General features: G+C 41.2%; 1 protein-coding gene across 4 annotated transcripts; it reads left to right on the forward strand.

Annotated features, from left to right (window-relative positions):
• Nucleotides 1–1054: 1054 nt before the first annotated feature.
• Nucleotides 1055–13009, forward strand: LOC133017753 (ETS-related transcription factor Elf-1-like). 4 transcript variants are annotated; one of them, XM_061083916.1, is made up of 8 exons: nucleotides 1055–1255; nucleotides 4205–4624; nucleotides 4815–4941; nucleotides 7984–8088; nucleotides 8269–8424; nucleotides 8527–8601; nucleotides 9989–10184; nucleotides 10868–13009. In XM_061083916.1, exons 2-8 carry the CDS (start codon nucleotides 4565–4567, stop codon nucleotides 11439–11441), a joined length of 1293 nt encoding a protein of 430 aa, XP_060939899.1. In that variant the 5' UTR covers nucleotides 1055–1255; nucleotides 4205–4564; the 3' UTR covers nucleotides 11442–13009. The 4 variants fall into 4 exon arrangements, with proteins under 4 accessions (XP_060939899.1, XP_060939901.1, XP_060939900.1 ...); XM_061083918.1 differs by lacking the exon at nucleotides 1055–1255 and adding an exon at nucleotides 1557–1573; XM_061083917.1 differs by lacking the exon at nucleotides 1055–1255 and adding an exon at nucleotides 4044–4098.
• Nucleotides 13010–13792: the final 783 nt, after the last annotated feature.

Raw genomic sequence — 13792 nt, forward strand, 5'->3', positions numbered from 1 at the left:
ACTCCACCTACTTACATGGGATGTATAGAGATCAGATGCGTGCTTGCGGTTACTGGCACATGTTTCACATATTCAAATATGAAATTCCTGGCGTTAATTTGACTCTTACAAAATGAAATTCTTTGCCAAATGTGTCTATCTCGAAAAATGATGTATACTCATAAATCATCTCACATTCTTCTGTGTTGAAAAGAACCTCTGGAGATAGAACACAATTAATGGATTCTTTTGTCAGAGAACCAATCGCGCATATTCCATGCTTATCATGTATTTGTGTACATGTGATGATCGAGCACGATGCAGGCTGTGTACGAAGTTCCCTAAGGTGATAGTTATGCAACCACGGCTGTACAGAGACACCAGGTCTGGCTGCAGAGGCCCCACTTCTCATGAGGGAGCTAATGACTTCCATGAAACAGTGGTGACATTGATCGCATAGAATGTAAAAGACCCCTGAGTGTTAGTGGAACACTCAGGGTGGATGGTCACATAGGCTTCTGTTCCATTTGTTGTTTGAGAAACCAAAGGAGGTCAATGAGGGTTTAGATCAGACCTGTTGTGAAGGGTGTCCATGCAAGGTTTTGCCACTAGGGAGCATCAGGGACTGGATAAAGTGTCTATATGCCTGGCTGCAAGCCTTTTTTGTAGTTCTGCCCATTTTCTTGTCCCCATTTCTCAGCCTATATTCCTAACGCTAACTGTCAAAGGTGCCAAACAGAGCTTCATCATACTGCAAATCTTATTGAGTGTAGTGGCTGTAGCTCTAATTATTTAATATGCCATTTAGTGAGCTCATCACACACATCAGACACTGGCTGTCCACCCTCATAAAAACAAATGGCTGTTTGCAGATCAGCTGCATGGCGCTCTGCTGCTTTACATTGCAAATACGCCCATGTTTACATTTGCTCCACACTGACAATGATCGCTATGGGTTACCTTGACTCACAACACAGGTAACCAATCAGATCTCATGGAGGGGGCAGTTCTCTGAGAAAAAAAAAGAAAGAAGAGGAAGCAATATCCTGACAGGGACTGAAGGGAGCAGGGGGGGAAAATCAACACGATCTCCACAGATCTGAAGTATGTGTGGCGCTTTCTGGAGACTGGAACGGTAACTGATCCCAGGTCAGGTCTGTGAGCACATGAAGGTTTATGTTTTGCCAAAAAGGGATGAGAGCAATTTCCGTTCCTCACTTGGATCCTCCAGGCAACTGCTGCTTTGCCACATACAGACACATGCTATAAACAAAAGGTAAGCCTCAAGCTTTGTATTCCATTGAACACATCTACTCTTTATAGTGGAAAAACATAACAACAACTAAAGAAAATGAGGCTTTATTTTGTATGACATGTGCTGAAGGGAAAGTGAAAGCATTTTGGAAGTGTGTGCGTTTCTGAGGGCGTGTGAGACTTTTTAAATCACTCTGCCAGAAAATAACAACTGCAACATACAGCTATATGATTTTCTTTTAATGACAGCCACCCAATACATATCCACCTGGAAAACACGGTGTTTGTGTTGTGATCACTCCATTCCCTCAATCTCCTCCTTCCCTCTCTTTCCCCAAAGGTAGCCTATGACACACACACACACACTCACACTCACACTCACACTCACACTCACACTCACACTCACACTCACACTCACACTCACACTCACACTCACACTCACACACACACACACACACTCACACTCACACTCACACACACACAAAAATGCAGCATATTTCACTGTTTTCATTTAACAAGGCCCAGTTACCCCAAGCAACAGGAGGGGCTTATCAGTGCCTCCCTCACTTTCCATACTGTTATCAGCCCGGCCTAGTTCACACACAGACACATACACACTCTGTGGCCTTTTTTGTCAAACACACCCGCGCTCGTTCTATCTCACTCGTTGAGTCGCTCTCTCTCCCTCTCTCTCTCTCTCTCTCGCACACGCGAAGCGGGGAATGAATGTTATGGGGGCTTATCAGTGTCCTTAGGGGCCTGGCAGCCACTTCACAGACTCAGATCCCAGTGCCAAGGCCACAGAGACAAACCTATGTGACCAGAGTGCTGATGAACAAAGCCTCCATACTGTTAAAGACTCTTCTATAGAAGCAGCTGGCTGCGGGGCACACTAACAATGAGCATATGCACGTGACACAATGGCAGCCAGCAGTGGCTACAAGTCAAAGAAAGTGTCAGACACGCTGATGTTCTGTCAGAGCTGTGGCATCAAAAATGCCTGCTGCTCTCTGCGTGTTTTGTGCTACATTTATTCACTGCCACTAGCATTAGCATGACAGCCTGACAGACTGTACACCCAGAGCCTGATCGACAGGTTAGGAAGTTAATGATGGTGAGCAAACAACTTAAAAAGAAAGTCAGAGTAGGTGTGTAGAGAAAAAAATCAGGTCATGTTAGTTCATTTAACCATATCTGTGATTTGCTGTAGACGAGAAACGACCTGTAATTTTCTCAGGCAATATTTATCCAATCATCCATTATCTATAAACATTGTCCTTTTATAGAGGGTCACGCAGGGAGCTGGAGAAAATCCAAGCAGACATTGAATTATTTCCTGTGGGAATTTTGTTATGTTAAAGAATTACATTTCCTTTAAATCCCCTGATCCAGATTCATAGAAAACATTTTGGGGTTTTTCCTTGACTCTACATCCTTCCAGGAAGTTTCATGATAATATGTTCAATCGCTTTTGCGTAATCTTGCTTGAAAAAAATCAAACAAACAAGGAGGTAGTTACAGAGGTAATAACCGTATTGCAAATGTGATTTACAAAATAACATTAATAAAGTTCCATGCATATTCCCACATGTCCATCTTGCTACAAATCCTATTGGATTCTTATTACATTAAGTTTTGAGCAGAGGAGTTGATATAATGGTGTTGGTGTGAAGTGAAGTGTTCCTATGTTTCCTTCCCTTGGTGATTAATTTTGAAAATATAATTAGTTAAGTTGAAGGAAAAATATTAGAACTTCTAAATGGAAATAGATTATAGATATATTATCATAAATCGATTTAAATTGGTCTCATAAATAATCTAATGTTTCAGCTTTAATTTCTCCGTACATGAAGCATTGCATGGTGCACACAAACTATTATTGACTACTGCCAATATTGAACTAGTCTCCATCTCCCTTTCATCCTACGTTAGTTACGGCGTTAGTTTGCCAAACGACTGATCACGCGGTAGGAAGTCGAGAGCAAAGGGGGTCACTGCAGGCAGAGATGCTGGCAGTGGTTTGGCACAGGAACTCAGGAAGCGGTGCCTCTAACTGAGCTGTGCTTCCTGTGTGATAACTGACCCAAACATGTTGTGGCTCCATGACACACACACACGAAGACAAAGAAAAAGACACTCGCACTCTGCCTCATGTGTAGCAGCTGGGGTATAAAAATATTGTTTTTAAATTGAGGACAAATGGGATCAAAAAACTAGAAACGCAGTGGTTAAAATTAGCGTCTTGGAGACAGCTGGTTCCCAGAGACAAACCTAAATGTTCATGTGAACCTTGACAAAAAGAAGCTGAAGTTAATTGCGGTTTCACTTCAAGGCTACAACACTTTATCAGAATAGCTTTAATGTGGAGTCCAGAGGAGCAAGGAGGGGCCGCAGACTCAGGCAGGAAATTAAAAGAAAGGACTTAAAATGATTTAAAGGAATTAACAGTGATGGCCAGAGAGCGAGAGAGGAGGGGAAGAAAAACAAGCGTGGGGGAGAGACTAATGGAGGGGAGTTTGTTTCGTAGTTCTGTGCTAAATGACCACTTCCCAGTCATGTCGTCAGGAATGTGCTCACAACGGCCTTAAAAACCTTGAACGTTAGGTTTCAGGCTGCACACCAGTTGCCTCCCCCGTACTCGTACAACACACACACACACGCACGCACGCACACACACACACACAGCCCAGGCACACACACACAGCCCGTCACACATTGCAGTGCAAACGCTTCCTTCCTGTTGCTGGTTTAGCCTCTTTTAGAGGCAAGATAAGAGCAAAAGAATGAGATATATGAAAGAGGGAAGCAAACTGGACTGTTTTCTCTGCGCCTCAGATCGGCCTGACCACATTTCTTCATTTGGATGTTAGCACATTTGTTTTGAGCTTTTTTAATCTGACTTTGGCTGGCTGCAGGTGTGTTGTTCTCACTGCGTGCTGGGCCTCGCACATTTGTTCTCGTTTCTCTTCAGGTTGGTTCAGACCACACGACGGTTTAGCAGTCCCCGCTTCCTCATCGAGAGTCGAGGCAGAGCGAGCGAGCAAGAGTGAGCTTCCTGTAACGTCTCTGAGTCTCTGGTCAATTAGTTTACTCACATCACTCTTCACTGTGGATTCACCCTGCATGGAAACACAGCAGCCTCGACGTATCCTGATGGGAGCTCTGTGGTAGATCTGCTCTGACGGACGACGGGAGGTTCTCTCCAAACACCGGACCTGTCTGGACACAAAACAAACATCAGACCTGTTCAGTTATCAACTTCCTCAGAGAAGAGCTGCCATGCTGTTTTCACCCAGTTAGACTTGCAATTGTGTGTTTGGGATATACAACCATGCTGCAGCAGTCAGAGCTCATCTTTGACTTTGCCAGTGACCACATTAACATGTCACAGGTGAGTGTTGTTTCTTTATGTGTAGTACGATGCGAGACAAATCACAATATAATGAGAGAATAAACTGTTATCTGATCTAATTTAATCAGATTTTAAATTTGTGTGTGCTGGAACAGACATTTCTGAGGAATCAGTTGTTCATTCATTGTAATCTCCTGTAATCTCAATACATTTTCTTTGCATGTTACAGTTGGTCAGTCACTCAGATTACCCTGCGGTGATTGTGGAGCAGGTTCCTCATCCACACCTGCTCTCATATACAGGACTAACGTATGAACAGCCACACACAGAAGAGGATTACCAGAGGATGCTCAAAGGTCAGTTAGTGCACACACACACACACACACACATACACACACACACACACACAGGGGTGTCTCCATGACTAACATTACATCGATTTCCTGGGAACTTACTATCAATGTCAATGTCAATTTATTTATATAGCACATTTAATACTACTTGGTTGACCAAAGTCCTTTAAAGGTGTAATTGCAAATAATACAAATAAAATAAAATTATTAATGTAAAAAAATTAAAAACTATAACCCTAACCTTGAAACTTGCCCTAAACTTTAATGATTTATCTTATTTGGGCTTTTTGTCCCCATTAGGGAGAGAAGTCCCCTTAATGTGGCGGTGTAAACAGATTTATGTCCCCAATTCATGACAACACTAACTTTAACCTAACTAGAATTCACATCTGACCTCTAACCTTAACCAGGAGCTCAGATATTAGGTTTTGCCTCATCATTATCAGGCTCTGGGCCTGACAAGGTTAGTGTTTGTGTTGGAAAAGGTTTAAAGAGGCTGTCAAATTGTGATCACTATGATTTCAGAGAACATTACATTGATTTCCTGGGACCTTAACCATAGTTAATGGTGAACTCGACCATCTATAACCCCAACCTAAACATCAATCTTAACTTAACACACACATGTGCTGTAAATAATCCATAACTCTGTAACGACTAGAATAGGGTGAGGGACATCACAATAATACTACTGTACAATACCAGTAGGAACAAACAAACACACACACACACACACACACACACACACACACACACACACACACACACACACACACACACACACACACACACACACACACACACACACACACACACACACACACACACACACACACACACACACACACACACACACAAACACACACACACACACAAACACACACACACACACCTGCTGCCTCGTGCTCATATCTATTCTCACCCATGGACTGTGTATGGAAAGGTGTCCCCAGGTACGAGAAGAAATAGGCCCGCGCATGCGCAGTCGCCCCTCTCGCACATGGACCACCCTCCGCAAAAAATCCCGGAAGTGAAACAAAACATCCCGAGCTTGTGTGTGTGTGAGAGAGTTAATGAATCACATTAGGATGTAGGCGAGGTGACGTCTGGCTAAGGGACACATGCTTTAACCAGTGGCTCACCGCTGCCGCCAGTTCAAAGTAAGTTGCTGGTTTTGTACATCGTGGTGGTCGGAGGGAGCAGCGGCTGGGGGTCGGGACCACAGGGACATGGCGAGGCGAGGCTCACTTTAGCACAGTACCAGCAGCAGAGCAGCTCCTCGCAGACATGGAGCAGGAAGGTTCCTGTCGTGTACAGGCAGCGGTCCACCTGTTGTGTGTCCGTGGACCGGTTCCGGTCCCGGTGACAGCTCGCTGCCGGGTGTTCTCTGGGGCTCAAGGTGTCCGAGCTCACAGCTGTTAGCTAGCAGATGTTTCTGACGCTTCACACGTCACATGTACCCCCCCAACCCCCCCCCCCCTCCTTGATCATGTGTGGCCTCGAGAACATGCATGTGCTGAGATGTATTGCTGATACATGTGATCAGTGGAAGAAGTTCACATCTGATTGTAGTGTTTATTGTGAAATTCGTATTGTCGTGAGTGAGGTTTATTGGCTGTTTGGAGCCAGGGATGCATAACTAAGATTGTTGATGGATCATATAGTGAGTTGTGTCATTGAAGGTCCAGAGTGTAAGATTTAGCTGAAAGGGATCACTTGGGAGAAATTAAATATAAATAAATCCTAGTGATGTTTTCAGAAGTGTGTAATCATCTAAATTGTTTTCTTTATCCTTTAATGAGCCCTATATATTTAATTACTTTATATTTACATCAGGAGTGGGTCCTCTCCTGATGTTTTTTTTTACAGTAGTCCAAACTGGACAAACTAAACACCTGTTGAGTTTTTATGACAACTAAAGGCTACCACGGGTTCTCTTTCATGTTTGATAAGATAAGATAATGCTTTATTTGTCCCACAATGGGGAAATGTGCAATATTACAGTTGCAATCCAAAAAAGCCCCCAGTAAGTAATAATAAGTAACATGCACTACTTAAAAATGTGTATGTTAAGTGTATGGAAATGGGGAAAATAAATGCTCAACAGCTGTCTCTCCAGGCGGCAAATGCCTACATTGACAATTACTTGATCACTGTAATACATGCAGCCACTGATTGATTTTCGCCACTGTCTCTACATTGAATTACTACTGAACAATTACAGGAAAAGCCCCTCCCATCTTCAGAGGGGGGCACATTGAAGGGTTGCTTGAACTCTTCAGTTCGGTGTGCAAGGTTAACATCACATAAAAATGTTGTAACCACTGCACATGTAGATAGTAAAGGTTTATATACTGGGGTATTTCCGATTCCTGTCACTGACATATTTTGCGTCACCCGAGTAGAAAGTAGGTGAATAGAATATTTTTTTCTGATGCTTATAACCAGGGATAGGTGATTAAGATAATTATAGAGTTGTAGCAAGTTAATAAAATCCAACTCTAAAACAATTTATTCAGCAGCATCTCCTAACAGAAATGACCAAGATGGATAACAGGCCTTTTGCAAGAAGATATTTGATGAACTTATGTATTTTATATCAGGAAAGCGAAAGTGTTACTTACAACATTAAAAAGGCTGAAAACTGAAGCAGCTGAATGATCCCAGTCTTTTGCCTTTGGGACACCTCCACATGTCTGCTGTGAAAAAGTCCTACTCTCTGGTGAACTACTTTATACAGTAGGCAGAGTCTATTTTAAAAATAGTTTAGTTTATCCAGAGTAGTGAGACATTATGGAAAGATGTATTGCTGTTGAATTTGTATTGCCTTACCTTTAGCACAACAAGTGAAATTCCTTTTATCCTCATTGTATTTAATGGCAGCAGAAAACAAATATAACTGAAATGAGAAATAGTTACATTTCTTGACACAAATGAAAGACAAGAATGTGTTTAATAACTTGGTTGAACATTTTAACAAACTTTCTTGTCCCTGAATTCCACCCTCCTCCACCCACTGAACATGTTTTTGTTCTCTGTCTAAAGTGGAGCCATGTGAAAGTGGAGAAGAAGAGACCATGGAGACGCTTGTTGCTGCTGACTCGCTTCTCAACATGGACTGTTCTGACACCCTCTCCCTGGAACACTATTGTAAGGGCACACACACGCACACACACCTGAGTTAACACACTAACAGAGAGACGAAGTCCCAGTAAAACCTCACCCCCTCTTCTTTTTGATGTAGGACATGTTTGACTGTGGGATGTTATTTATAGACACAGTGGCCACAGTGCTGTTCTCTTTCGTTACATCTGTTTATGCCCCCTGCAGCCCAGACCTTCCTACCATCACTGGGTGATGTCATCACAGCTCCTGTTACCCAGGTGACGGTGTCAGCAGAGGGGATAGTGGGACCTGTTGACCAGTCACATTGGCACTCGTTGCACACAAAGAAGACTGCAGCACAGCTTCAGACCAGAAAGAGAGGTCAGACACTTTTCTTAATAGAAAGTCCTGTGTGATTAGAGCTTGTATGAAGATGTTAAATATCTCAAGTTAATTATGTATTTTTTTTCTTCATCAACTCAGGTCAAAAACGTCGACATCGCAGGGCAGATTCTCCCACACCAGACATCATAGTGAAAAAGGACAAATACAACAAAGGTACTTTCACAAATGTAAAAAAAAATAGTAAAGATAATGATCCCATTACTTAGGTTTTATGGGACTTACGTGTTAGTCACATGTATAAATAAGCGTCGAGAGTTATGTTTACTTAAAAATGTCACAACAGCATTCTCAGTACTGAAGGTCAGACTTTAACGTGTCCTATAATATATTTACATTACACTGTGAATACTGCCATGGTGCCATAAATACCACAAGACTGATGTAAAGGCTGCAGAGATACAATCTACACAGTGCAAATTAAATGCAGGCCTTGTTCACTGTCTGAAGGGAAGCTGTGATTTATAATAATCTCATGCATATAAAAAAACAAATTATAAGGTAAATTATACTTTACAGACAGCATGTGGAAACCACACACCACCTTGAATCAAATGTTTATATTAATGTGAATTTAGTGGCAAGTGACAGAAAACGTGATCATTGATTGATCATTTATCAAACAAAAATAGCAAAGATTCAAATGTTCAGTTTTTATGTCATATATATTAGTAAACTGAATATATTTTGGGTTTTGGACAAATAAAGCAAACAATCTAAACAAGGCTGATTAGACTGTGAGAAACTTTATCAGGCATTTTTCATAATTTTTTATTTTATATAGACATTCAGTTATTGTGAAAAAAATAGCCTAACATTTTCATTTTTCCTTCATGATATCTGTGAAAAGAAAATTTTAAACATCCCTCCAATCATGTCCCAAATGAGTGACATAAAGAAGAGACTGAAACTAAAAATGTTGGCTCTGAATGAGTTTATTGCACTCTATATGTTCCCCCTATCGGGGTCACTAGAACCCCAAACCAACAATGCCAGTTAGGGCAAAAAAAAATAGCATTCACTGCAAACTGCTTGAATAATGAATAAATAAATTAAATGCCAGATATTCTGTATCTGATGAAGAAGTAGTTTAAATAAGCTATTGTAATGATCTAAATGTTTATACCGAATAATGAAATGTTATTTGGGTTATCACTGTAAGAAGCGTGGGTAAACATCCTTTGAACTCATGAAAGTCATTAAAATCCTCAGTGAAAAAAACAGAAAACGCAGCTTTCAAAGCTTTCCAGCCTGTGCACCAGGTGACAAGTATCACATTGACATGTTGCTCTTTCTGTAAATGTCATGTCATGTCTAAATAAAGTCAGAGGAACATTTTATGTAGACGCTTCAGATGCAGGAGTGTTAAAAGTCAACACATTAACAGAAAGATGAGGGCAAAACATTCAGTGTTCAAAAAGGGATTTCGATGGCTCACAGGGGATGAGTCACATTTGTAACACAGCCTTTACAAAAGTAATTTTCCGTGTTGCGTCCTTGTACTTGTCCTTCCTTTACCATGTTTCCTGTGTTTGTGCTTCAGGAGGAAACACGCTGTACCTGTGGCAGTTCCTCATGGAGTTGCTACAGGATCGACAGGTCTGTCCCCGCTACATCAAATGGACCAATCCCCACGCAGGCATCTTCAAGCTGGTTAACTCGAAGGCCGTGGCTCGACTCTGGGGCAAACACAAGAACAAGCCAGATATGAATTATGAGACTATGGGCAGAGCTCTCAGGTCTGCAACACACAAACATAACATCACATGTTCATAAGTCACATGCTGTTATCCTTATTTCAAAATGATGATATAACCAGAACAGTTTCCCAATAATGATTGATCAAGAGCAGTGCTTTAAACACTCAGTCTTTCATGTGTTTCTCAAAGCAGTAGATAATAATAAGAGCAAGTCCATGCTGGTGGTAGCCTCTTAACATGGAGTATCTGTGGTGCTGAGGAGAGTGTTGAACACCACTTTTAAGTAACATAGTATTTAAGACTATTTTAAGTATACAATACAAATATTTATAAACTTTTTTTTATTAAATACATAATTTTATTTTACAAAAAATTGTAACTGACTCAATGCTACATATTCAAAGTACATAAATCAAAAAGAGTAAATGTAAACAAAACTGTAGAAACAGCTGCATTCATATTTGAGCCCAACAGATATGGATTTTTAGTGTCAGTGATCATGGTTAAAGACTAAATGGACAAAAACCATGAAAAAGTAAATGAGACATTCAGTTTCAGTTCTCTCCTGTAAGTCAACTCGATAATCTACTATTTCTTAAGATTCAAAAGTGGGAGGGATTTTACTCTATGAGGAACAGGGGCTTTATTTACAGTTATCAAATAATGACCAAATGTGATGCTTGGTTTAAGTTTGTTAATGTTGACTCTTTGTAATCATGTAGGTATTACTACCAGAGGGGGATACTCAATAAGGTGGAAGGCCAGCGTCTTGTGTATCAGTTCACCTCTCTGCCAAAAGACATGATTTATATCACGGACGGAGACAGCACCAAAGAAGGAGAAGAAGACGATGAGGATCACTACGACAATAGTGGCAACGATGAAGGTGTGAGTGATGACACCGATGACTGCGCGATATCCTCTAGTGACCAATCGGTGGAGGAGGAAGATTTCCCACCACCACAAAAGAAGATGTCATCTAGTAGCTCTGTGCGAGCCCCAGCCGCTCCGCGGACCAGGCCGGCGCCCAGGCCTCCAGGCCAGCGTGAAACTGTCCTGCGGCCAACCAGCAAAAGCCTGATCCAGGAGCAGCACTTACCCATAGTGTCTGCTGAGATGCTGCGGACCCTCCAGAACCTGGAGAAGGTCCAGTCCCTGCATCCCGCCGGTCACGCCTCAGTCTTTAAAACGGCTCAGCTGCTGGGGAGCCTGTACGAACGTCAGGCCGCCGCTGTGGTGGCGGTCGACATCATGGGTGCACCCGACATGCACGATGAAAAGTCCCACCAAGGGTAGAAAAAGTTCACACGTAGAGACTTCACAGCTGGTGCCTTTCACTAGCTCTGACCAATAGAACAGAGCAGCCCACAACCAAAAACATGCACATACACTCCACTGTCTCAGGTCCAGTTACAGAGCTGCTCTTGGCTGCGGCATCGCGTTCACACCAGGGCCTTTATATCATACGTGTGTAAGAGCAGAGATCTTGATCTAGGATTCATTTTGTATTTCAGATTTTTTTATTCAAAGGTAACAAAGATAATGCTAGATCAGTCCTTCCTTACTGGCGTTTGAGTTTAGAGGAAATTGGCAGCGATCAGTAGTTTGACTTCTCGGTAGACATGCAGACTTTAAAAGCTCATGTCTTTAATCTCAGCCTTTTGTTATTCTCTGTACAAGACACCAAAGACAGACATGCACTGGAATCTTCAGTCTCTCTGCAGAAACACGCGCTGCTTGCACGTGGGCTCCACTGTCATGGAGCTAATTACCTGATCTGTGCACACTGTGCCCTCCGTCTCTCTGCCTTCTTCTTTTTTTTCTTCTTACCGTCACTTGCTGAATAATTTCTCTGCCTTGATGCACTAAAGTTTACCGCTGCTGTATGTTTCTTCTCTTAAGTGCCTGAAGATCTCAGACCACCCTCTCCCCCCCGCTTCCGCTGTTCCTGGAAAATCGTGAGGTTGTTGAGGGAAAACATTCCATATTATTGTATATTATTTTTTAAGATTACTGAATTATGTTTGTATTGTGAAATGTTGAAAAACAAGGGATCACTGTTATTTCTAGAATAGGAATTTAGCACTGCTGCTGTTTATAGCTGATGTATGTTCAGTGGACCTCGCCTTTTGTTGACAATCACCAAAGAAATTATGTCATAGCCTTACTTAGCTACAGCGCTTCATGTAGTGTAGCGTCTATGCCACGCACATATTCCCTTTAGTTACCACGCATAACATAAAGTACAGCATATGAGTGCTTACATGGACTTCTAAAGCATATCTTTGTATTGTGTGTTATATACTGTATGTTTGTGAACATGCTTGACTTTGTGCCTTGTTTCCATTTTCTCCCTCAGGTTTGTTTAATTTGTTTTGCTGCAAAGACTCTATGCACTCTATGCAAGTTAGTAAGTAAAACAACCGGCCCTTTATAAAGAAGTAATGCTGAGTTCAGCATTTTGTCTTCACTTGATCTTGCTTTAGCCTCAGAAATCCAGACTACAAAGTTCTCTTCACTCCAAATGCAAAACTGTTGGGTAAGACTTTTATGCTGGCATCTGTGAGGCTAAACTTGGTTTGGAGATGTTTCAAACTGTGCCTTTGCCCCTCCCTGGAACCCCTTATGCAAAAGTGCTTTTCACTTAATGACTGAGATTTATTTTTTATTTTGGAATCCTCCTCACTTTGCCTTATCTGGAGCTCCCTTGAGATTTTTACGTTTTACTGATTACAGATTTGTGAGCTTGTAGCAGAGGGAGAGGTGGATTTTTTGTTGCTGTTCTTTGTATGTTTGCCTTCACACAGTCTCGAGGTGTTGAAAAGAGAAGAAAAGAAAATAAACTTAATTTTGTCAGTGTGAAACTTGTCCCTGCTCATTTATTCACCCACATTTTGTTCACCAGCATCACTGGTTTGAAAGCTCATTTACTAAAGTGTTCTGGGTTACACTTAATAAACTTAATATTTCTTGTGCGCAGCATGTCCGAGGGAAATGATTTTACAAAATTTACATGTAACTCCAGATTGAGATTTTACTTCCCAGATAAGTATTATTGTCATACAACATGATGCATTGTTATTGGTGAAAAGGTTCAGGATTAAAATAGGCTCATATTTGCAACATCGTTTAAAAGCTGCCCATATGTTATTAGTGCAAATGATCCAGTAGTTTCATATTTACAATTATTTTGAATCTGACATTGTAATATTTTTTTGCTTTTGATACAAATAATCCAATATATTAATATCTACAATTAATAAGACTGACAGTCAAATTTGTATTGCTTTAATGCATCTGATAAAATAATCTAATATTTACAATAAAGAGACTGACTTATTTGTATTTCTTGAATAAATATGATCAAATACTTTATAATTCCAATTGATGAAAATAGTTTATGTTTTGATCTGTTCAAGTAGGTGCTCTGATGTAGCGTGAGCAATTTTTTTTGTCAATTGGACAATGTTACAAGAGACAGAAGTTTGGTGGTGATAGGACAATGCACAGTGGAGTGATGACATCATCGTCTCCTTTGGAGAAGGATGAACCTTCGCCGTACCTCAACGTTTAGACAGTTTGAAATGTCCCAATTCTGAGAGAGAGAGAGAGAGAGAGAGACGTCAACTTTGACATAAAGATTCCTT

Source organism: Limanda limanda, chromosome 13, assembly GCF_963576545.1.
Source record: "Limanda limanda chromosome 13, fLimLim1.1, whole genome shotgun sequence".
Taxonomy (NCBI): Eukaryota; Metazoa; Chordata; class Actinopteri; order Pleuronectiformes; family Pleuronectidae; genus Limanda; species Limanda limanda.

Coding starts and splice junctions, on each gene's coding strand:
- LOC133017753 (XM_061083916.1), top strand. CDS start 4,565: ATGCTGCAGCAGTCAGAGCTCATCTTTGACTTTGCCAGTGACCACATT. Junction 8,425..8,526: donor GCTTCAGACCAGAAAGAGAG/GTCAGACACTTT, acceptor TCATCAACTCAG/GTCAAAAACGTCGACATCGC. Junction 8,602..9,988: donor AAAGGACAAATACAACAAAG/GTACTTTCACAA, acceptor TTTGTGCTTCAG/GAGGAAACACGCTGTACCTG.